The 27,069-nt window shown below is 31.7% G+C and overlaps 2 protein-coding genes across 3 annotated transcripts in view; both read right to left on the bottom strand.

The window, feature by feature from the left end:
• The window catches only part of LOC114333209 (zinc finger protein 227-like), a 150,832-nt gene extending 134,647 nt beyond the window's left edge, over positions 1–16,185 (bottom strand). The window contains exon 1 of the mRNA XM_050657925.1: positions 15,470–16,185. Within this exon, the coding sequence (XP_050513882.1) occupies positions 15,470–15,701 (232 nt within the window). The 5' untranslated portion in view covers positions 15,702–16,185. The remainder of the gene's footprint in view (positions 1–15,469) is intronic.
• The window catches only part of LOC126889556 (reticulon-4-interacting protein 1, mitochondrial-like), a 94,515-nt gene that overhangs the window by 22,677 nt on the left and 44,769 nt on the right, over positions 1–27,069 (bottom strand). The window lies entirely within an intron of this gene.

A 27,069-nucleotide genomic window follows, 5' to 3' on the forward strand; every position in this document is an offset into this window, starting at 1 on the left:
GATGAATGTAACGTTTCCATGATTTTCATTCGATTCTCTTCCTGGGAACAACCTAAAATACAAATCAACTATAAACAGTTTATTGGAACAGAAAAAGGGGATATAATAAATAAAGTAAAAAATCCACGAGGAAAATAAACTTCCTGTAGCTGGCTGTATACCATAAATCACAAAAATACTAGATTTGTTGTAAAATTTATATTTTAAAATACCCTAAATAAGGATCACATTAAAACAAAACGTTTCCGGATTAAGAAATCCATCATCAGTGTTTCTAAAAGCCCTAAAATTAAGTATAACCTAATTAATTGAGAAAAAAGTTAAAAAGTTGACAGAGGTTTAAAAAACAAGAGGCCATACTTACAAAAAATAGCATGCTTGAGCCACCAAAATGTGTTAAGTAAAAACCCTTTAAATGTGAACAATAGGGAACTTGCACATTTTTTTTTTATTACATAATAATGTTCAGTTTTGTATAAAAATGAGATTTCCAAAATTTCACACTTCAAAAACTCATAATAACTTAGAAGTACAAATTTAAAGTCTTCTGTATTTTAAAATAGTTCAAACGACCTGTGACGTTACATAGTTTAACTATATGGTTCCGTTTATGGTTATATTTAGGTATATTCTTCTTCTTCTTGAGTTTATTGACCTCCACATACTTATGTATTTGGCCAGCTCGTCGTCGCGGAATAAAGGAAAAATATTTATATTATTCATATTGTAATGAAATTTATCGTATGTCATTGTAATAATATATACCAGTTTGTTGAGATTGGAGTTTGATACAGTTTTTGAAGGAAAGGAAAGCAGAGTTTACTATGGAAAATAAAACCATTTTGTAAAAGTACAAGTTTTCTATGAATAGTTCAAACGATCAAAAACACTTGTAACGTCACATAACTGTATTTTCTACTGACGTTTATAATGTTTAATTTAAAATTATGTACAATTTTGTTTATGGGCCATTCCACGAATATACGTCTGTTCCAGACCATCGCGACAACGAATATTTTAGTGTGCAACATAAGAAGTACGAAACTAAATTGCAAATTACATTCTTGTTTATTGGAATAATTTTTAGTCATTTACTTTCGTACTTCTTCTGTTGCACACTAAAATATTCGTTGTCGCGATGGTCTGGAACAGACGTATATTCGTGGAATGGCCCATACTTTGTTGGTGTAGAATGTAAACCATAACCCGATGACGTCACGACGCGTTTTGGGCTGGCTGGTATAATTTGAATTTTTAATCGTCTTTAGGGGCCAAACGAAAGACAAACAAAACTTTTTGGAAGTTATACTTCTTTAGGCGCGATTAAGAGTAAAAATTCATAATACTGCGCGCATGCGCACACAGACAGTATGGAGTTTAGTTGCTGAATCTTTTAAGTTATGTATAAATATATCAGTGCAAGAAAAGGTGTGAAAAGAATATATTAGTGTTTTTAGTAAATATATTTATTATAATTTTTGTGTCTTTGGATTTGTCTTCCTCAGGAGTAAGATGAGTATTATTAAAACATTTTATTGTATATTTATTATTTATATATTGCTTTACCTTGTCTGTTTGTTACCGTGAATTGTCATTAGGTACGTCCGAACAGATACAGACACAGTCCTCGTAGCGTATTTTCAAATTATGTATCAGCGCAAATAAGCTATTAAAATAATATATTAGTGTTTTTTAGTAAATGTATTATTTATTATAATTTTTGTGTCTTTGGATTTGTCTTCCTTGGGCGTAAAATAATAAAATATCTACTAAAAGGGGTAGTTCCCTGGGTTGACTGTATACCTTATAGTTAAACAAACTGGAACATGAAGTAAAACCACTTCTATGTAAAAGGTATATTTACTAAAATTTTTAAAAATCCCAATGGATTGAATAAAATGTGTTCATCATAACGTTTTCGAATTTATCGGTCCATCATCAGTGAATTTGAAATACTTGCAAAATAGCCCCAGAACCAAACAAGGGTTGTGATTATAAATCAATCTACATTGTGTTATAATAATATTGTAAAGGCTAAACGCCGATGTTCATGGATATAACCTCTGGGAACATGGTGATGCTCTACCCGAGGACCCAATCAACCATCTTAGGTCAACGATCCTCGGGTAGAGCATCGCCATGTTCCCAGAGGTTGTATCCATGAACATCGGCGTTTAGCCTTTACAATATTATTATAACACAATGTAGATTGATTTATAACCACAACCCTTGTTTGATTCTGGGGCTATTTTGCAAGTATTTCAAATTCACTGATGATGGACCGATAGGTTCGAAAACGTTCTGATGAACACATTTTATTCAATCCATTGGGATTTTTAAAAATTTTAGTAAATATACCTTTTACATAGAAGTGGTTTTACTTCATGTTCCAGTTTGTTGAATAAAATATCTATTTTTATATTTCACTTGTCACCTTGATGTGTAATTTATTATGAATATCCGAAATGTCAATAACAGGCGCCTCGATAGCCTGGTTGGTAGAGCATTGGACCAGAGATCGAAAGATCGTGAGTTCAAATCCCGGACGATTCCTACTCTTTTTTTTTAATTTTTGGCATTAAGTTTTGGTTAATTTTTGGTAATTATTATTAATTTTTTGTATTGTAACTGTTAAGTATATTTATTTCGTTGAAATTATATAATAGAAGTATAACTTCTTACGTGCGTACAAAGTACACATACATTCTTTTTTTTATCTTTGATACATGTTTTAAATTATGTTGTGTTGTGATTTATAACATTTTTTTCGAATTTAAAATTTTATGCAAGTTCCCTATTATGTTATGTTACATGTTTATATAATAGTTTATTGCTGTTGCAGATATGCCTAGATATTACCCAGGGCAACACAGGAGTCTTCCAACGTGGTTGGAATTTTTTTTGGAAAATTAAAACCTCACATATTGGATTTCAATGGCCAAGTGACCAACATAACAACTATAGGTATTGTTGACTGCATAACTTCTGGTAACGTAAATATTTTATTTTCCTATTTGATTACTTAATTAATGGATGATTTAAAAAAAAATTATTTATGTTCGAATAACCTTAACTCCAACATATGCAAATATGATACTGTTTTTATCTCAAGTATTAAAATAATCTTTAAATGTTGTGGCTGAAATAATAATACAGCAATTAAGTTACATTGACAGTTCTTGACGTCCTTCTGAGTTGCTCTTGTAATTCAGTTGTCAGCTTGTCAGTTGGCCACTGAATTTCCAAAAAAAAAATCCAACCACGTGAGAAGGGTCCTGTGTTGCCCTGGGCACAGAATAAATAACCACACAGAAGCGAATCTGACTTTCGTTTCCATTGATTTTGTTGTGACCGAAATATTTGACCTTGTGCACCAGTTACAGAATAGAACTTGATGTTCTAAGGAATAGACCATTCCAAATTAGGTAATATTTTTGACAAGTAGTTATTAATTAAATATGAAATATAAAATTTAACTATAAAATATATATAAAATATAAAATAAAACGTATACAAATATAAAATTTAACTGTAAACAACTGTCACGTCAGTCACAAAAGTGAGGTTGCACCAGTTACGTTGACACATGAGCATGAAAATTATGTTACCGTTTTCGGCAGGAGTTTCGCTTCTGTGTGGTTATTTATTCTGTGCCCTGGGTAATATCCAGGCATACCTGCAACATAATTAAACTATTATATAAACATGTAACATAACATAATTGTTCACATTTAAAGGGTTTTTACCCAACACATTTTGGTGGCTCAGGCATGCTATTTTTTGTAAGTATGGCCTCTTGTTTTCTAAACCTGTCAACTTGTCCAGAAAACCTAGGTGTTCTGGACATGAAGGAGTTGTGTCCGTAGTTAGTGCGATGGGGTCTAATGTAAAAAGGTTGATTTAGCCTCGTTTGTCTACTGGGAACATGGAGGCTAATTTTCTCCAATAGTTGAGGACCAAAATTATTGGAGTGTAGTATATTATAAAATATTGTGAGATCCTTATGCATGCGTCGGATTTGGAGAGAGGTTATGTTGAGAGACTTTTCTATATTAGAATAGTTAATTTCATCAGCCCTCTGGTTTTGTTTAAATGCAACAAATCTTAAGAACTTGTGCTGAACTCTCTCAATAGCTAGAATATGGGTGTTATAGTGTGGAGACCACACACATGAACAGTAATCTAGGTGAGGTCTCACAAGTGAACAAAACAATACTTTTATGGATGGGATATTTAGAAAGTCTTTTGCACAACGTTTGATAAACCCTAAAAGTGGAAGTGATTTTGAGACAATAGATGAGATATGGGGGATGTAGGATAAGCTGGATTCGAGCACAACACCTAGGTCTTTTATCTGAGATACAGAGTCTAACGAACAATCCTTAATAGTATAGATGGTATAGATATGATTTGTCGGAGTTCTATTTCGACCAAAAACCATTAAGTGACACTTTTTAACATTAAATTCCATTCCGTCGCTATCACACCAATAGCTCAACCGATCCAAGTCAGATTGTAATTTTTGATAGTCACCATCATTCTCGATTTTCAAATATAATTTTAAATCGCCAGCAAACATTAGGAAAAAAGCAAAGTGGAAACAGGAGGCAATATCATTAACATAGATATTGAATAGAAGTGGTCCAAGATGTGACCCTTGTGGCACTCCTGAAGGTACCTCAATTTCAAACGATTGAAAACCCTGAACACGTACTATTTGTATTCTTTCAGATAGGTAGGATTCTAAAAGTTCACCCTGGATACCCAGACCTCTCAATTTATTGATTAAAATCTTGTGATTTACCCGGTCAATTTACTTTTGATAGATAGTATTAATTTTTTTCTAAGTTGCTTTTGTATTCAGTTGTCAGTTGGCCACTGAATTTCAATATGTGAGGTTTTAATCCTCAAAAAAATTCCAACCACGTGGGAAGAGTCCTGTGTTGCCCTGGGTAATATTCAGACATATCTGCAACATCTTTAAACTTTTTTATTAACATGTAACATACCTGTTTACATTTAAAGGGTTTTTATCCAAAATATTTTGGTGGCTCAAGCATGCTATTTTTGTAAGTATGACCTCTTGTTTTTTTAAACCTTTGTCAACTTTTATAACTTTTTTCTTAATTAGGTTATACTTATTTTTAGGGCTTTAGTAACACTGATTATGGATTTCTTAATCCGAAAACGTTTTGTTTTAATGTAACCCTTATTTAGGGTATTTTAAATATACCTTTTACGGTAAATCTAATATTTTATTTTTCTTTTGCAGACATCCATCAAGGGGGCCTTCTCCGCAACGGGGCAAGATAGAATTACGATTTATCTTATGTTTATTTATTTTGATGTATATAAATATCCTAAATATATTTACTTTGGTTTTAACCTGTGTTTTACTAAGTCTCTCATCCTTAAGCTATCCGTCACAAGTTAACCTTTCAAAGTACATGTAAAATTATTGTAATGAAAAAATTGTAATATGTAGTCGAGTTTTTTATGGTGCAAAATATCATTTCTTTTAAATTTTCGTTGAATAAATTTTCTTCAAAAGCAACGATTCCGGAACAACAAATTCCAATACTCAACAACTTAACCCACCTATACAACAACAAGGAAACAAGGTTTATTATCTATGTCATTTCAACTATTAAACAGCTTAGAACAGATCGTCTCAATAATGATGGAGTAAATTATGGGTCAAAAGGACAAAATGTTCCGACATCCTAATGACGCTGGTCTCAAAATTTAGCCTTCAACACTGAACTAAAGATTGGTACATGGAACGCCAGTGGTCTGACTAATCATAGTCTGGAAGTCAAAGCCTTTATTTTAAAAAATGATCTTGATGTTACGTTAATATATGAAGCACATATGACAGACAAAAACTACTTGAATATACCCAAATTCTCAATATATACAGGGTGTCCAGAAACTCTACCGACAAACGAAGACAGGAGATTCCTCAGGTAATTTTAAGACAATTTAACCCAATTCACCTAGTCCGAAAATGATTCCTAAGGGAGCTAGAGCTCTTTGAAGATGGCGTCATGTAATTAGTTTTTCTTAAATATTCCAGAACGCTTCTATTTAGAAAAACGAAAATTGGTATGCTTCTTTACTTTCATGAAATGAATCGATTCCATCTATTGCGAATTTCTAGTACTGGTCATAGGCATCCGTTTTGGGTAGGGCAACGGTTATTTTATCGCCTAACTTTTTTGTCTTTAATTTTTAAGCATGTTTGACTCTGAATTATTAAATTGTGAGGTATTCTAGTAATAAAAGGTACTCTTACTTTAAGTCGATAGGATATACCGTTTTCTAGAAAAATCAATTTGGAAATTTTTCGTTCTTTGAATTTAAAAAAAAAAAAAGATTAAAAAAAACTATTTAGAAAGATGAAAACTGGTACATTTATTTATATTCCAGAGATTAATCGATTTCATTAATGGTGAATTTCTAGTACCGGTCATAGGCGTCCGTTTTGGGTAGGCCAACAGTTATTTTATAGCATAACTTTATTGTCTTTAATTTTTAAGTATTTTTGACACTAGATTACTCAATTATGAGATATTCGAGTACTAAAAGTTACTCTTGCTTTAAGTTGGTAAAATACATCGTTTTTTTTTAATTTTTTTCAATTTTTTTTTCAAATTCCCAAAATTAATAACTTTTAATCGATTTTTCTAGTAAACGGTGTGTCCTACCGACTTAAAGTAAGAGTATCTTTTAGTACTAGAATACCTCACAATTTAATAATCCAGTATCAAAAATGCTTAAAAGTTGAAGACAAAAAAGTTATGCGATAAAATAACCGTTGCCCTACCCAAAACGGACGCCTATGGCCGGTACTAGAAATTCGCAATGGGTGGAATCGATTCATTTCTGAAAAATAAATCTGTATACCAATTTTCGTTTTTCTAAATAGAAGCGTTCTGGAGATATTTAAGAAAAACTAATTACATGGCGCCATCTTCAAAGAGCTCTTGCTCCCTTAGTGCGCACCTACATTGGATCCGTTTTTCTCCGATCAGATCAGATCAGATCAGATCAGATCAGATCCGATCCGATCCGACAGGCGGCACCTACATTGGATCCGTATTTCTCCGATCAGATCAGATCCGATCAGACCGGTTTTCGCGAGGGTGCCTACATTGGTTCAGTAATCTTCCGACCACCGACAATGATGAAGATGTGTTATTAATTTGTTAGCTGTTGTTGGAGAACAACGTTCTTAAAAGACGCAGAAAAAAACGTAGATGGATGCATACATTTAATAAACACAGATCTTTAGGAGAATTTAATATGTATAAACAAAAATCTACGTAACTATCCTGATAAATTTAAAATCCTATTTCCCATTTTTTCGTCACAAGAATGTAAAATAATTCATGAGAAAAGAAAAAAATATATTGATTTGTAAGAGCACTCAAACATTTGTAAAAAAAAACTGTAAAAATTCAACAAGCCGCATGGGAAGCCTCACCTGATATATCATATGCTAAGAGACCAAGCTCATACCCTCTCTATATAAAAACCATGATATATACAAGAAAAGACAATTAGAAAAAAGATGGCAGACCACCCGTGATCCAGAAGATAAAACTAAATACAACAAAGCAACCCGTCAAAAAAGAAATAAATTATTTTCGAGAAAGACTGTCTAGCTCTGAAGAAAAGAACTGCTCGTTATTGAAATTGTCTAAAAAACTCAAAACACAATCACAAACTAAAGCACTGATTAGAAAAAATGATGGCACCTGGTCTCAAAGTGACGAAGAGAGGACCTGGTCTCATATACATCAAAGACAAAGATAATGATAGTGGATAAACTACATAACAATCATCCACACATAACCATAATTGCATATAGTTATATATTAGCATAGAGAGAGTGTCATTCAGAGCGAAGTGACGACACCATCTTTTTTCTTTGGATTAGTGCTGTTTCACTCTTACGCATAGTAAAGCTGCTACAGTTGTCCTCCTCTTCCGTGCCTATATTCAGACTGAATGTCATCATAGATTTTCGATACAATGTGTTAGAAAGAGATGCAGCAAACCAGTCCATGAGATCTTGTCGTCAGGAAGCGCGGAAAGTAGGCTCCCTCTATGTTAATATATACCTCTATGCATAATTGGCCAGTTTGAGGTTATGAGATTATGAGCTCATTTAATAGAGCTATTAGGTGGGAAGTCTCTTTCTAATCGGAGGAGTTCATCCAATCAGCAACAGTGGGAAAGTGATGTGATCGATAGATCCAACGTCATTGGATAAACCCCGTCAATTAGAAAGAGACTTCCCACCTAATAGACTCCATAGATGAGGGGGTGGGGTAGATAGGGAACTCTATAGGCCAAACTGGTCCCGTATTCCAACGCCGTCGATATTTTTGGAAGCCAACTAAGGTTTTTAAATTGGAAGATTTCTGTAACGATTTGGAAGATCTCTGTAACTTTTTTGAAGATATCTGTACCGTTTTGGAAGCTTCGCTAGGCATACCAAATTCTATAATGTGCATGTTATTAATTTTTAGTTTTTGTAATAAAGTTTTTGTAATTTTGTAATAAATTACAGAAACCATAAAAATAAAAATAATTTTATTGCAAAAAAAAAATTAATAACATGCACAAACATATAGAATTTAGCATGAGCAGCGATTATATTTAAAAAAATGATAAGTATGTATGTATGGACAATGTAGGAACAATAATGAAAACAACAAATGACAGTAATAATTATTATTTATATAAATCTTGACATGAATTCATTGTTTTCATAACATAATGTAAAATAATTGTCTTTCTACCTTAGGAATTATTCACATTACCTGGAAACAACTAGGTACAGTTGAGGGAAGAAAAATAATTTATACACTGAAAAAATGTCTATTAATAACTAAAATATGAAACATTCACTTCACTAATCACTTGGGTACGGGATAAAAACTTAATACACAAATATAAAATTGATATAAAACGCATACACAACACAACAATTACAAAATGATGCACCAATTCAATACAGGACAACGTTGCCATATTTTATTTAGGAAATATATATATTGCATGTTTGGCTAAAATCTACTAAATCAAGAACTAAAACTTTATTAACTTATTTGAATATAATTTAGGTTTTTTTATAATAAAAACAGCAGCTAACTTAACTAGACATAAATATAACGTGAATGTAAAAAAACCAAACTTTTTTACATTTTAACAGGGAAACAAAATGACCTAGGTACTTAATTAATTTTTATCAGTTTTATATTTAATATTTTTATATAATATTTTGTCATCCATTGATTTTAACATATGCATGTCTGGATCAAATTTGGTACAATTCCCAACCTCATTCATACCTTCTTTGACAAATAATCATGAAAATACATTTTTTCTACGGCCGTGCTTAAAGAGCCACTTTCACGCACGCATTTCGTTTCCGAAAGTTGCACTTTCCCGCACGGCGTGCGTGAAAGTAAATTTTCCCGCACGGCGTGCGGGAAAGTAAAATACCTTGTAATATGGCATTATAATATATTAAAATACATGCAATAAACTAATATTTAGATATTATTTACTAAATTATTTTAAATTTATCTTATTGTGTTAATGTTTTAATGAAATTAGCGCGATATTTCGATGAAATAAAATTATTTTGACATAATATTTAAAAGTCAGATCAGTAGACAATTACAATGGTTTTGAATCGTCGTCATAGAAACCAATATCGTCGTCGTGGTAACCCATTACATTGAAAGTTTGGTTTTGACACCCTTGTCAAAGAATTAATTTGTGTATTTTCACTTCCAAATAAAAATTGATATAACTCTATTTCTTGTGGCTTTTTTTTTTCAAACGTACGGCCCTAAAAAAATATTGTTCCTAACTCATGCGGAAAGTGTCTTCCCCGCACTCGACTGCTTGCGCGAACTCCGCTGTCGCGTCGTTTGGGTCAACGGCAGTCTCGTGCGTGAAAGTATCACTTTCCGTACTAGTTAGGAAAATAACTATTTTCTACAACCGTGTTAAAAATGCAATTTTTAGCACTCCATACGAGCGTTAAAAATGCTACTTCAAGGCACTAAAGCTTTAAAAATTTTAAGGCACTGCAGTTCGTATTGACCGTATAGACCAGGGGTGGCCAAGCTCCTTCATAGTCCGAGCCACTTTTCATAAGTTGAAATTTTTCTCGAGCCGCAATTAAATACGTATTCAAAAAGTATGTAAAGAAGGTATTTACAAATTTTTAACAGACATTCTATTTATTGAAAACAGAAATAAATTTACGAAATATTAAAACTTAATTACATATAGTTTTATTTTCGAGCTTGATCTTTGGGTTATTTGGGTCATATATTGGTAATAAAAAATTCACCTTATGAATTACATATGTTCATTTCAAACGAATTCAGAAAAAAATGAAGAGACGATTCAAAATATTTTAAGCCTTGAAATCTATTTTGAAGTTCAATGAATACTCTGTAATCCAAATTACAAATTATATCCATAGCAAGAGTTATACAAATCTGTCTGAACTCGGTTGATTACTGACCTTTATTTCGCGCCACTCTTAATGTTCATTCGTGCAGTTGTTGATGTGTCATATCATTTTAAAAGACATTTTGAAACATATGGAACGATAATAATTTTTTTAAATATAATAACACAAAATTGAAAAGGAACTCGGGTACATTTATCGAGAGCCACAAGTAATCCTTCAAAGAGCCGCATGTGGCTCGCAAGCCGCAGTTTGGCCACCCCTGGTATAGGCATTTTAATGTAAAAAATATAAAAATGGAATGTCAGTCAAGTTCAAATAAAAGTTTTTGTAGATATTGTCCTGTAATTATGTTTGTAGAAAACATATTGTATGATATGCGTGTTAAAAAGTACATTTTTAAGGCACTCATGTGAATTGCAGAACTCGCTTCGCTCATTCTGCAAACTTTCACATGCGTGCCTTAAACGTGTACTTTTAACACTTATATCATAAATGACTATTTATTCAAAAGTTTATTGCGATCATCAGTTGTAATACGGTTAAAAACGGAAAAAAATCTTTCTCATTTTACGTTAATAGAAACGGGTAAACACATTATTTTTGCAAAGTTACATTTTACATACATATTTTAGTTTTCCGTCGTTAGCTTAATTTTAATAGCCTCACCGAATGCCAAAACTCTTCGTTATATAAATATTACCCGAAACACTACTGCACTGCTGCTTGAAACAAGAAAGTTTGGTATCAGACTCCAGTTCCATTTCTCTAATCTCTGTATTCATACCTACGTCCTGAATCTTATTTTCGGTAATGACATTAGGAAATTGTAACAAAATGTCAAATGTAAATACTGTTAAAGAGTTAATTTCATTTTAGTCATAATGCACAGCACAGAAAATGTTGATATACAGTGATGAGCGCGCTAATAACCAGCAAAATAGCTCAAAAGATGGAAAACATAATACATTGCGAAACAAAAAGAGATGAAACTAGTGGAGGTGGAAATTATCGTTATAAACGTCTAAAATACCATTACATTACATAGTTTCCCACCTTTAGACGTATCAGAGGTATGACAACTGTCACTGTGACAGTAGAATTTTATAAAATACTCCTGTCACAGACGTCTACAGGTGGAAAACTATGTAATGTAATGTTAATTAATACGTTTATAACGATAATTTCCACCTCCACTAGTTTCATCTCTTTTTGTTGCGCAATGTATTATGTTTTCCATCTTTTGAGCTTTTTTGCCGGTTATTAGCATGCTCATCACCGTATACCAAAAACCTACTAAAAAATATTGCCTACTAGAATTAAAAAAAAATTTATCAAAAATCTATCCAAAAAGTAGAAATCTGCTGAATGTGGCAACGCTGTTACAAAAAAAACACAACTGTCCAACTCAAAATTCAATTGTCAAATATTCTTCTTCTTTTCAATTAGCCTTGTACCACATATATTAGCGATCCACATTATGTGTCGCCATCTCTAATTCCGGAAGCTCACTATATATATGGAACCAATTTTTGCCATTGAGTTCGCAGCCCATGATAGACTCATTTACCTCTGTTGCAATCATCACCCATTTTAAGGTAGCAGCGGGCAGTCTACACAAACACAGGGTCACTATAGGAAGAAATAAAATGTAGATGTGATCTAGCAGCCACAGCAAAAATGACGACAATATGGAAGGACTGTCAAATTTTAAAAGTATTAAAGATGAGGTTGATCAACTGCTTAATATTTCCAATACTGACCTACAGATGTGAATCTTGGACCCCGAGATAATCAGAAAGAAGAAAGATAGATGCCACTGAAATGTTCTGATGGAGACAAATGCTACGAATTCCTTGGACCGTAGGACAAATAATTCAAATTTTAAGAGAGCTAAAAGTTAGCCAACGACTCTCCAGTATAGAATAGAATAGAAATATGCTTTATTGTCATGAAAAATTGTACAATTTTATCGACAAAGCTTACAAAAGTCAAGAAAACAAAACAATAACAATTCAATTTACTAAAATTACATAAATCGTCAGTATAAATTAAAAAAAAAATAATAATGAAGTTAAACAGTTAATCAATTGCAAAATTTAAATAAATTGCAAATTGCATAGTCTACCTAGTAATTAAGTTTAAAAGTTAAGCTGTTGCATATGACACCCAAATACAGATGAAAAATAACAATAAAAATACTACTTGTGCAAAGGGTACTGTAATTTCTTAGTTATTGATTAAGAAAATCTTCTACTGCATAATATGGTCTTTCGGATAGGTAGGCTTTTGTCAGTTTACGGAATTTGGGGAAAGATGCTGCAGATTTAAGTTGTAGAGGGAGATGGTTGTAAAGTTTTTTTGCGGAATATAATATAGATTTCTTTACTAACTCAGATGACGGGGTTGGTAAATAGACATCAAAAGTAGAATTTCTCGTGAAGTAGTCATGATTAGGTCTTGGTGGAAAGACATGTAGATGTTTACGAATTAAGCAAACAGTTTCTAAAATATATAAAGATGGAAGGGTTAAAATTCTGTGATCTTTGAAGTAATTTCTACAATGTGTTGTTCTTCTGAGGCCAAACAGATATCTTATTGCTCTTTTTTGTAATTTTAAGAAATTTTACAGAATCAACAGTACTGATCTGGCTGTTATTAAGAGGTAAGGGTTGGAGAGCTGCTTTATAAGATAATGCTACTGTTTTATCTACGTTAAACGAGAGTAAATAAGAGTCAGACCAGGTTTTTATTGTAAGTAGATCAGAAGTTATAGTAGCATAAAGAGTTGCAATATTTGAGTTGCTCCAAGTGATACTGGTATCATCAGCAAAAAGAAAGATTTTTCCATCGATTTTTAAACTAGTGATGTCATTAATAAAGATAAGGAAAAGTAGAGGACCCAATACTGATCCTTGAGGTACCCCACATACAATGTTTTTGAGACTAGAGTCTGTATCATTTGCTCTAACCAGTTGTTTCCTATCATCCAAGTAAGATTGGAACCAATTCAAAGAAATACCTCGAATTCCGTAGAAATTTAGTTTTTTTATCAAAATTTACCAAAGCTTTGGCGTAGTCACAAAAAACGGTGGCAGTGTGAAGATTATTGTTCAGTGCTTGATAAACCTCATGTAGTACAGAAAACATGGCATCAGTGGTGCATTTATTATTTAAAAAGCCGAACTGATTTTGTGATAAAATGTTGTTTTCAACGAGAAAGGACATAAGTCGCGCTTTTATGAGTCTCTCAATAATTTTGGAGAGTACCGGTAGTAGTGCAATAGGTCTATAATTGCAGGTATTAGATATTTCACCACCCTTATGAAGAGGAATAATGATGGCAGTCTTTAGGCACTCTCGAAATTTGCCTTTCTCAAAAGAATCATTAATAAGTGAGATGAGGACTTCCAACACATTTTCTGGGAGATTAGAAAAAATTTTTATCGATAGACCATCAGTACTACAGGAAGATTTGCTTTTGATACTATTGATTGTTTGGATCAGTTCAGATTTATCGACTGGTTTTATAAAGAATGAATTCGAGACCTTTCTTGAATTAGGGAGATACGAAATGGGATCTTTTTGTGGCAAAATAGTTGATGTAATATTTTTACTCACATTAACAAAGTATTCATTTAGATTTTCAGGGTCTGGAAGGGAAAATGTTTGAGCAGTGTGGGTTTTATTTCGAAGATTATTTATTATGGACCAAGTTTCTTTTGCCACACTTTTAGAGCTTCCTAGACGGTTTTGGTAGTAGACTTTTTTAGCTGATTTTATAAGTTTAAGATAGGTTGCCCTGTACTTGGTGATATATTCAGTGATAGAGACGTTGGTAGTAAATTTCTTGGTGTAGAGTAGAGAACGCATATTCTTGGAAGATATTCGGATACCTTTAGTAGTCCAGGGTTTGCGATGTTTTGGCTTAATTGGAATTAAAGGAAATGCTTTATTGAAGATACAGACAAACAAGCTTATCTAAAAAATCACTGAAATTATTATCCACGTCCATAGCAGGAAAGTGCCACTCAGAGGTTAAGCATAAATTTTGGAAATTACGAAAGTTCCGGGTAGAAAAAATCCTGCCTAAACGTCAGGTTTTCGAGGAGGGTTTGCTAAAGATATTAAACTTCGTATAAACTGCATCATGATCAGATAGTCCAGCATTAATAATTGTAGAGTGGACATCAAGGGGTGAGAAATCTGAGACAGTATAATCAATTATGGTAGATGAAGTTTTTGTAATCCTTGTAGGAGAATCAACATGCATTGTTAGACCATACAATTCAAATATGTTGATCAAGGATATTTGTATAGCACAAGCAGCAGCATAATCAATGTTAAAGTCCCTGCATAAAATTTTTCTACTTTTATGGGGTAGGTCATCTACAGTCGGAAAAACGAAAGAATACCCATGAACGAACATATAAAACACGCTGTATTTTCCTGCCACTGTGTCACACAAAAAATTGGCCAGCACAAGTACATGTAATAATTATTGTTACATGTACTTGCACTGGACAATTTTCTTTGTGGCAAGGTGACAGGAAAATACAGGGTGTTTTATATGTTCGTTCATGGGTATTCTTTCATTTTTCCGACTGTAACAAATTTAAAGTAATTTAAAGTGTCCATCTCAACAATTAAAATACTAAGGACATATAAGAGCAAACACAGAAAACATGGAAAGACTCATTATAGAATGAAAGGTGGAAGGCCGAAGATCACGATGAAGATCCCCAACAAGATGGATCAATCAAATTACAGGAATATGCAAAAGACCTATGCATGAGTTAAAAGAAATGACAGAGACAGAGATCTTTGGAGACGGACAATACACGACATTACTACACTCCCTACTCCCTCCGGGAGTCATGACTGGAGAGAAAGATGTACTCTCTAACCTTCAGTAATGAACTCAAAATATTTATCATGTTATTAAAAGAATTAATGATTTTTACTTACTTTCTTCACTTGTTTGCTTTTCTTCAAATAGTGTAAATTTATGTTCATCTTGTTCTACTTCAGTTTTTACATGGAATTCATTTGGGTCTAAATAATCAAATATCTGGTACTCACATTCTCTCTTGGGTTCTTCCTTAATTTCAAGATTGAAGGCATCCAAGGAATTATCACATGTCTCATTATTTGTTTCTATTTTACAAGTTTTCTCACTAGTTTCTTGTTTTATTTCCATATTATGATATATTTATGAAAGTTGATTTTATTTGCCAAAAGCCAAATATCACAGCTGAGCTGATACCTGATGCTGATGGATGAAGATGAAGATTAAACTGTCCGGTAATACTATATTATTAATCTATGATTAAACTGCGCTAGTGCGCATGTGCGGCCATGTCACACATAGGCGTTTCAATTAGGACATTCGGATTTAAGATTTAACCTTTAAAGATTTAAGATTTAACCTTTAAAGATTTAAGATTTAACTACCCGCTCAAGTTATAAAATAACTACACGCGTGGCGTACTTTATACGCCACAAGGAAATACACTTAAAAACAGCGGATTTGTTTACTGTTTTTTGAAAAAATACATTAAGGGCCGGTTGTTCGAACGCTAATGAACAATGATCACTATCAAATATTTAATTACTGTCACCAAAACTGTCAATGTCAACTTTTATTGGGTTGCTGAAAACATAATTGATTAAAATTATGAGATTAGTTAATCAATTAACATAACAATTATTAACATAATTGATTAAGTAATTTCATATTATGTTTTCAGCAACCCAAACAAAGTTGACATTGACAGTTGGTGACAGTAATTAAATATTTGATAATGATCATTGTTGATTAGCTTTCGAACAACCGGCCCTTAGTTGTTTGTTATAAACCTTATTCGGCATCAGTGAATACTTGGAGTTCCTTCTCAGTAAGCCAATTGGGATTTATAACTGGAATCATGGAATAACTGGATTCCATGATAAATAAAATTACTAATAAAAAATTTTTTGAAATGTGATTTTTTACAGGAGAAAAAGTATTGTTTATAAAGAAAAATATATTTTGTGCCATAATGGCTAAAAAACAATTTAAATATGTACTTATATTACTACTTATATTAATATAATCGTGGCGTATAGGGCTTTTCATTCACAGTCATTTGTTTCGAGCTTCTGTCATGTGTCACATAATATTAATATATAGTCGGTTCGCTAAACTCAGACGCAACTGGCTAGATATTTTATTCGATATTTTTTTTGTTTTTTGCCAATTTTGCAAAAATTGGCAAAATTACTAACTAATTAGTGATTAAAAACTATTTAGTAATTATTTTTTGCCAATTTTACTAAAATTGGCAAAATTACCGACTAAAATATCTAGAAAGTTGCGTCTGAGTTTAGCGAACAGACTATATCTACGTCATACGTTATTGGTAATACCAATGATACAAATCAAAGACGTATGTCGTAGAAATATTAATATTATGTGACACATGACAGAAGCTCGAAACAAATGACAATCGATGAAAAGCCCTATTCGCGGTGTGCAAGTAGGTACTTGGAAAGGGAAACGAGAAACGGCCGTGCGCGAGTCGCGGAGAAATCTTGCAACTATCTCAAATTGACGTATATTTCATACCTTCTGTCATTGAAGCAGAAAAATTATATATTGCTCCACAATATTGATATGATCTGCAATTATTATATAAAGGGAAATTTAATTAATTGTATTTTAATAACTAATTTTATTTACTACATACAATTGTTTATGTTTGCATAACATAACCTGCATCTTATTTTTTCTTTTTATTATTTTTTAGACTATGGCCTTGACAATTATCCAGCAACCAGGACTAATATAATTGGCCAATATAATTAAAAGTGCGAATAAAAGTACAGAGCGTAGAAATAGAGGTCGCTTTGCCGAACTTGCACGGTCCCAATATTGTACACCACCGGAAACAACAAATAATAAACTGTAAATTACGATCTTCCCAGAACGCCGATTATAACAAAACTAAAATTAAATTGTAAAGCACATTCCAGTGCTAGGTTAGAGAGATAAACAAGGTCAAAAATTAAATTTTTAAATATATTTGCAGTAAAATTCTTATATCTGGCGTACAAAATCCCAGGCAACCAAACGACGTTTTTATAACGTAGATAACACGTCATAAAAATGACCAATTGACGTGTTTCTATGACGTAGTACTGACGTTGAAAATCACGTGTATTTGTCTCATCGATTTGACGTCATAATTGTGACTATTTTAAAACGTAATCGTATCTACGTTTTTTTCACGTCGGTAAAATCACGTCTTTAATACTTTCAAAAAGTGACCTCTTTCAGATGTCTCAAACTAGTATAAAAAGTAGGTACATAACATGAAACCTATAGGCCTACGTCCCATGTGTCGAAGATATAAGTACTACCACTTGTTTAAGATCGCTTGTGCGCTAGGCTAGAAGCATCATTAATTCTGCATGATTGTACCAGCCCTCACATTTTAGAATTTTCACTAGTTATATATACCTACTTACTGTGTCAAAATTGAAACAACATATATATGAAACTAATAAATAATTTATTAACAAGTTATCCAGCACACTAATATCTTAATTTAACGCTGTCTTAATGTCTTCATTTAACGCTTAATTAAAAACAAATAAACATAACCTCAAATAGTTGTCAAGAAGAATTACTGCATTAAACTAACTCACTGAGCAAAAACATATAAAAATCGCTTAATTTACACGTTTCTTCAACTAAATATCTAAATGAAAAGTCTTATTTTATCACACAAGGCACAAACCACGTAAACAATAAATGAGAAATTTCTTATGAACATTTAGCGTTATCTATACCCAAACGAAATTGTTTGGAGTCAATACAAACAAACAAGCTCCTCCCAATTTCGTGACGTCAGACTTAGGCTATCTAAAATTAAAACGTTTTTTAAACGTAATTTTAACGTCATTAATCTTACGTATTTAAAATCACCTACAAAAGACGTCTATATGACGTAATGTTCAAACACGTGTTATATTCAACCAAAAACTGACGTTTCCTCAACGTTATATGACGTCACTTGGTTGCCTGGGATACGCCAGCGCGTGTAGTTAAAGGTTAAATAAGAGTTTTAATGATAAAACAAGCTGAAAATGGCGAGCATTATCATAACGAAAACTTTGTTTATTTACGTATTTAAATTCATAATATGGAAAATTACTATTACGAAAAGTTGTTTAGAATTAAAAATTATGTTTCAATTTGCAATTATATCATTCTAATTTAAATGTTGTGAACTATAAAAGATTTACTCAAAATTCATATTTTTTACATACCTCGTATAAAATTAATAAAATTGTATATGTGATGGTTGCATCATAAATCTTAGACCACAGAATTAGGAGAATTCCTCCTATAGGATTCCTCCTATAGAATTCCTCCTTAGGAGAATTCCTCCTATACTGTGCTTAGACCATGAAGAGCTTTTTATGAAGAATAACTTTTCTTCGTCAAATTAAAAATGCAAGAGTTATAAATGAAAATGATGATTTAAAATAAACCTTATTTTCGTTTTCAGCACCATCAAAACCTTAGGTTAGACGAAAATTAGCCATTCACCACACCGTGGTCAGTATGAGAAATAAGCGTTATTTTAAGAGTGCCACTCGTCGTCTATAAAGTCACATAACTTTTTTCTTATTGCATACTTTGACTTGATATTTTCCAAAAAACTTCTTCATTAATTATATTTTATTCCTGTGTTGGTGAAAATTATAAACTAAAAAGTTTGTCACTCAACTTTTTCAAGTAGATAAACGCATGAAACTAACGAAATCTGACGACAAAATGTTTAAAAATTAACAACTCCTCTTTTAATTTGTTTAAACAGTTTGAATAAAGCACATTGTTATTTAAATACTTCAAAGATGACACAGTAAAATGTTCAAAAGGAAATATTTACAGCGACCAAAGATACAGCGAGGTATAAAGTCGAAAAATTATTAAAATTGATTTTTCGCATTTTTGCATAAAATTTTATTTTTTAACATGTACCACCAAGTCTAGATAAAAAAAATAAACTTCATATTCAGATTTAGCGGTATCGAAAATATAAACAATCACTAAAATTGGTCATTCATCTTAAAGTTGATATTCGTGGTCGGATCACTTATTTTGTATTTGCTGTCTTTTTTTATAAATAACAAGCTTCGCTGGTGTCGCTCCTAGCGGTTATTAATTCAACTTTTACCGGTAATTTTTAAATTTATTATTTAATTGTTATCGCTTAATATTTACAACGCAAAAAAGTAATTAAATTGTAATCGATTTTTTTAAGATTTTGCTAATCATTTTGACGTTCTATTGATAAAATATGAATTTCTTACTTCGGATACTTTTACAATTATCGTGTAGATGGCGCTAAGATTAATTTATAATTACATATTACGGAACATTAAAAAAACTTAAATTCAGTATTTAAGACGTAAGTATATATTTAAGGTAAAAATATATACCACAGCTTTTACCAACTAATATTTTTTATAATTAATGTTTTTAATTTTAATTTTAAATTAATCACTTTGACATTTATATCAAAGGCTATAGCGGGATAAGATGGTCAAAATTGCACCAGGCTCGATTCAGTTTTGGGTTTAGCCATTCGAAAATATATAATTGAAAACTCACTCAGCCAAATTTTCAAGTCCCTAGGTGCACCGGGGGGTCCGCTATGGAAAAAAACGTGTTTTTCTGAAAACATTTTTTTCCAGACGCTGTATTGCTACAAAAAATCTGAAAAAATTAATGAATGCGTATCTTAACAACACAAAGATGCCTGATTTTTTTCAGATTTTTAGCTTCAAAATTGAGTACAGGAAACATTTTTGAAATTTTAATAAAAATTTTAGGTTAAGTTGTAAATTTTTCGCCAACTTTAAAATATTATTATTTTGTGTATTTTTTTCCATTCTTTCGAATGGTATAGGCATCATTATCATTTTTGACGTGGAAAATACCTAAAAATAAAAAAAAACTGTTTTTTTTGGCATTTTCTGAAGTTTTTGACTCATAAACTCAACAACATACAGCTAAATTAATCATTTACATTTTTATATGTATTGTTACATTTACAATCAAAATCAGCTATTAGAACTTTTTTTTCCTACAGCATGCTCAAAAACCCCGTTTCCGCGTTTTTACTAAATAGCCTCAGAAATCAGTAAAAAAAATAATTCTTTTAACGTTTAAAAAATAAATTAAAATTTTGTTGATATCGATAGAATGTAATACAATTATTACTTAAATAAATTATTTTTGTGTTTTGCACGATTGTTTGAATTTCATATATAATAATATCGTCCCATTAAGGGTACCCTGCCATAGGCTTATAAAAAAATCAATAAATTAATTTTTTTAACGTTTTAACGTTTAAAAAATAAAATTTTTGTAGTATTCGATAGAAAATGTTGCCCCTTTATAAAAATGCTTGTTGCGGTTGTGATTTTCAAAGCGCGCTAAGGTTAAAAAAGCTCGGCACTTTGGTGCCGTACGCAAGGAAGCGCTTCTAGCCACGTTTTTGGAAAAACTCAGGATAAACCAGTCCTCAAGTACCCGCCGTCGAAGCCACTAACTACTTACGTAATAAAAATATTTTTAAAATAATAAAATAAGAAAATCTGCGGTTTCGATTTGATTAAAAAATAAAAAAAAAATAAATAAAAAAAATATTTTTATTAAACGTTAATGAGGAATTATTATTTAAATAAATAATTATTAAATTATTTGAATTACTTAATTGATTAAATAGTGCAACCTAAAGAGTGCAGAGTGTTTAAAGGGATTAATAAATTAATTATTAAAAAGTTACTACACAATCATGAAATTACAAAATTCAAATTAATATACAGCATGGTGCAAAGAAAGAAATAAATTCGTTATTTCGTAAACTGGCGACTTTGTATAATGGTATAAAATTCTATTAAAAAACTTTTAAAAAAGTCATCCAAATAGATTATAGAAAAACATCAGAACATTTTCTATCTAGTCAGATCATCTTCAGTGACATTCTGTTTAGTTACTGAAACTATAGCCCGCTAGTTGATATATTATTACGTAGTATTCAAAATTACATAATTATTTATTAAAATTTTCCATATAAATAGTTAATCATAAAAATGCCAAAGGAAATAGCTTCAGAACAACATTAAAATTATACTTTTGAAATGCGGCACAATGTCGATATTAATGGACTTTACTAAAGCTCAAAAGCAGCATGGCTTTCCTGCTCGAAAAACTGAAGGGGTACTTGTCACAACGAGTTCGAGGTCAAGACGGAATTCGGTCTGTGTCACTTGTCTTGACTTGTCATTCCAAAAGTATAATTTTAATAAAAATTTTATTTTAATAAAATTATGTAATTTTAAAAACTATATATCAACTAGTGGGCTAGTTTCAATTACTACACAGAATGTCACTGAAGATGATTTGACTAGATCGAAAACATACTGGATGTTCTTGGATGACTTTTTTAAAAGTTTTTTAATAAAATTTTATACCATTATACAAACCAAAGTTCTTTACTACTATGGTTTTTCAAATAACCGTAATTCTCATTAAAAAAATTCATCGACTACGTCATCGCGCCCAGATGGATGACGTCACTACTAGTATAATATATATGCCAAAAAATCACAATTAAAAAATCGACCTCTTTCGGGATTTTTCCTTAGAGTCGACAGTTTAATAAATAACGAATTTATTCCTTTCCTTTGCATCATATTGTATATTAATTTGAATTTGAATTTTGTAATTTCATGAGTACGTAGTAACTTTTTAATAATTCATTTATTAATCCCTTTAAACACTGCACTCTTTAGGTTGCACTATTTAAGCAATTAAATAATTCAAATAATTTAGTAATTTATTTATATAATAATTCCTCATTAACGTTTAATAACACGATTTTTATTACGTAAGTAGTTAGTGACTTCGACGGCAGTACTTGAGGAGTGGTTTTTTTTTGTATCGAACACTACAAAAATTATATACGTTAAAAAATTTTCCTCATTAACATTTAATAACACCATTTTTATTACGCAAGTAGTTAGTGACTTCGACGGCAGTACTTGAGGAGTGGTTTTTTTGTATCGAACACTACAAAAATTTTATTTTTTAAACGTTAAAAAATTGATTTTTTTATAAGCCTATGGCAGGATACCCTTAATGGGACGATATTATATGTATATGAAATTCAAATAATCGTGCAAATAAATCACTTATTTAAGTATTAATTGTATTACATTCTATCGATAACAACAAAATTTTAATTTTTTAAACGTTGAAAAAATTATTTTTTGACTGATTTTTAAGGCTATTTAGTAAAAAAAAATAAGAAGATAAAAATACATACAAAAAGGTAAATTATGATAATTTAGCTGTATGTTGTTGAGGTTATGAGTCAAAAACTTCAGAAAAAAACAGTTTTTTCGATTTTTAATTATTTTCCACGTCGAAAATGATAATGGTGCCTATGCCATTCGAAAGAATGGAAAAAATTCACAAAATAACAATATTTTAAAGTTGGCGAAAAATTTCCAACATAACCTAAAATTTTTTTGAAAATTTCAAAAAAGTTTTCTGCGCTCAATTTTGAAGCTAAAAATCTGAAAAAAATCAGGGTGCTTTGTATTGTTAAGATACGCCTTCATTAATTTTTTCAGATTTTTTGCAGCAATACAGCGTCTAAAAATAATTTTTTTTTCAAAAAAACACGTTTTTTCCATAGCACCTATCTCCTGGGGATCCTGTTATTTTTTAATCAAAACGAAACCGTAGATTTTCTTATTTTATTATTTTAAAAATATTTTTATTACGTAAGTAGTTAGTGACTTCGACGGCGGGCACTTGAGGGCTGGTTTATCCTGAGTTTTTTCCAAAAACGTGGCTAGAAGCGCTTCCTTGCGTACGGCACAAAAGTGCCGAGCTTTTTTTAACCTTAGCGCGCTTTGAAAATCACTACCGCAACAAGCATTTTTATAAAGGGGCAACATTTTCTATCGAATACTATAAAAAATTTATTTTTTAAACGTTAAAACGTTAAAAAAATTAATTTATTGATTTTTTTTATAAGCCTATGGCAGGGTACCCTTAATGGGACGATATTATTATATATAAAATTTAAAAAATCGTGCAAAACAAAAAAATAATCTATTTAAGTATTAATTGTATTACATTCTATCGAGAACAACAAAATTTTAATTTTTTAAACGTTAAAATAATTATTATTTTTTACTGATTTCCGAGGCTATTTAGTAAAAACGCCGACAAACGGGGTTTTTGAGCATGCTGTAGGAAAAAAATAAGTTCTAATAGCTGATTTTGATTGTAAATGTAACAATACATATAAAAATGTAAATGATGATTAATTTAGTTGTATGTTGTTGAGTTTATGAGTCAAAAACTTCAGAAAATGCCAAAAAAAAAACATTTTTTTCGATTTTTAGGTATTTTCCACGTCGAAAATGATAATATGGCCTATGCTATTCGAAAGAATGGAAAAAAATACACAAAACACCAATATTTTAAAGTTGGCGAAAAATTTACAACATAACCTAAATTTTTTTTGAAAATTTCAAAATTTTTTCCTGCGCTCAATTTTAAAGCTAAAAATCTGAAAAAAATCAGGTAACTTTGTGTTATTAAGACACGCATTCAATAATTTTTTCAGATTTTTTGCAGCAATACAGCGTCTGGAAAAAAATGTTTTCAAAAAAACACGTTTTTTTCCATAGCGGACCCCCTGGAGCACCTAGGGACTTGAAAATTTAGTTGAGTGAGTTTTCAATTATATATTTTCGAATGGTTAAACCCAAAACTGAATCGAGCCTGGTGCAATTTTGACCATCTTATCCCGCTATAGCCTTTCCGGTAAACGTTTACAGACTTGCCACTACTGGCGCTCGCGAATTTGTAAATATCACCTCTACGTACGAGCTCACAGCGTATACGCTATGAGCTTGTACGTAGAGGGGATATTTTATAAAATCGCGAGCGCCAGTAGTGACAAGTCTGTAAACGTTTACCGGAAATTTGACACAAATGTCAAAGTGATTAATTTAAAATTAAAATTAAAAACATTAATTATAAAAAATATTAGTTCGCCAAAGCTGTGGTATATATTTTTACCTTAAATATACTTACGTTTTAAATACTGAATTTACGTTTTTTAATGTTCCGTAATATGTAATTATAAATTAATATTAGCGCCATCTACACGATATATGTGAAAGTAGCCGAAGTAAGAAATTAATATTTCATCAATAGAACGTCAAAATGATTAGCAAAATCTTTAAAAAATCTATTACAATTTAATTACTTTTTAGCGTTGTAAATATTAAGCGATAACAATTAAATAATAAATTTAAAAATTACCGGTGAAAGTTGAATAGTAATCCACTAGGATCGACACCAGCGAAGCTCAGAGCGTATACGCTGTGAGCTCGTACGTAGAAGGGATATTTACAAATTCTCGAGCGCCAGTAGTGACAAGTCTGTAAACGATTACTGGAAATTTGACATAAATGTCAAAGTGATTAATTTAAAATTAAAATTAAAAACATTAATTATAAAAAGTATTAGTTTGTCAAAGCTGTGTTATATATTTTTACCTTAAATATACAATACGTTTTAAATACTTTTTTTTTTTTATTATCTCCCTTTATTGACAATCAGATATAAAACAAACATCTATAAGTCAATTTGTTGGTCTTACATTAAATTAAATTATTGTAAATGTGGTGACGTGGAGAGGTAAACATCCAGCGATGTTTCCTCAGTTACCTCTTAGGTCGGAGGGCCAGCTTCTTCTTAGTCTTCTATTGTGGACAGGTTGCAGTAGTGGATGAAGTAGTGGATTAGGATGGTCTTCTAGTTTGTTGTGGTGTTTTCTGTTGTTTTCTCGGATGACTTCGGTTACATATGGAATTTTTAGATCTGTGTGTAGAGTTTGGTTTGATACATACCATGGTGCATTAACTATTGCTCGAAGTATCTTGGATTGCGCTCTCTGGATAATCACAGTATTGGATTTGCTAGCACAGCCCCACAGTTCAATGCCATAAGTCCAGATTGGCTTTATCACTGCTTTATATATTAGCAATTTGTTTTCTATTGAAAGATGGGAATTTCTTCCAATGAGCCAGTAAAGTTCTTTGGTTTTTAGGTCAAGTTGCATTCTTTTCTTTGTTATATGGTGTTTCCAGTTGAGTTTATTGTCAAAGTGTAGCCCTAGATATTTGACTTGATTACTTTGTGGTATTTTTATTTGATTGATGGTTACTGGTGGGCAGGTTCCAGTCCGGAGAGTGAATGTTATATGGGATGATTTTGTTTCGTTTACCTTAAACTTCCACTTCTTCAGCCATATTTCAAGTGAGTTTAGATGCTCTTGGAGATTTTGTGTTGCTGCAATAGGATCGTCATGCTTGGCAAAAATAGCAGTGTCGTCTGCAAATGTCCCGATGGTTGTTTTATCATTTGTAGGCAAGTCATATGTATATAGTATGTACAATAATGGTCCTAGTATGCTCCCTTGTGGTACGCCAGAGTGAATAGGCTTGTATTCCGAGACTTCTTCATTAACTTTTACTTTAAACTGCCGTTCGTGTAGGTAGGCTCTCAGTAGGTTGTAGTAACTTGCTGGAAGAATTCTTTTTATTTTGCATAACAAGCCTGGATGCCAGACTTTGTCAAAAGCCTGACTGATGTCTATAAAGGCTGCTGTGCAGTACTGCTGATTTTCAAGTGACTGGTTAATGGCGTTGACTATGCGATGGCATTGTTGTATCGTTGAATGGCTTTGTCGAAATCCGAACTGATGATCTGGGATCCAATTTTGTGGATTTATTTCTGCATTTATTCTGTTTAGGATAAGTCTTTCAAGCAACTTGGAGATTGTTGGTAATAAGCTGATAGGCCTATATGATGAGACATCTAGAGGGTTTTTGCCAGGCTTTGGTATCATAATTATTTGTCCAATTTTGAGTGCTTTGGGCCAGTAGTCACATCTAAGTATTGCATTGAATATGTGCAGTAGTTTAACTATGCCCTTTTTGGGTATTTCTTTTAACATTTTTGCGGTTATCAGATCTTCGCCTGGTGCCTTCTTTGGGTTTAGGGTGGCAATTACGTCTCTAATTTCTTTTGGAGTAAATAGTTTTATTCGGTCCTGTATCTGTAGTGGTTCTTCTAATATTTGGTTCGCTTCTGGTACTTGGTCGTCATTTAGTGGAGTAAAAACTTCTGCTAAATACTCGGCAAATAGGTCAGCCTTTTCTTTATCACTTTTTGCCCATGGTCCTGGTGGTGTTGAATTTTTACGTATTGGAGGTAATGCTGTTATTGGCTTTCTCTTACTTTTTATGGGCTTCCATATAGAGTTGTCTTGTCTTGAAAGATTGGTGATATAATTCGTAAATGACTCATTTTTGACTTCTTGCAGCTTTGATTTTAATTTGTTGCTGATGCGATTGTATCTTGTTCTGCTGTCTGGTGTGTGTGTTCGTTGCCATGCAGATCTGGCCTTTCTTTTTTC

This window comes from Diabrotica virgifera, chromosome 1 (genome assembly GCF_917563875.1).
Source record: "Diabrotica virgifera virgifera chromosome 1, PGI_DIABVI_V3a".
NCBI classification, from domain to species: domain Eukaryota; kingdom Metazoa; phylum Arthropoda; class Insecta; order Coleoptera; family Chrysomelidae; genus Diabrotica; species Diabrotica virgifera.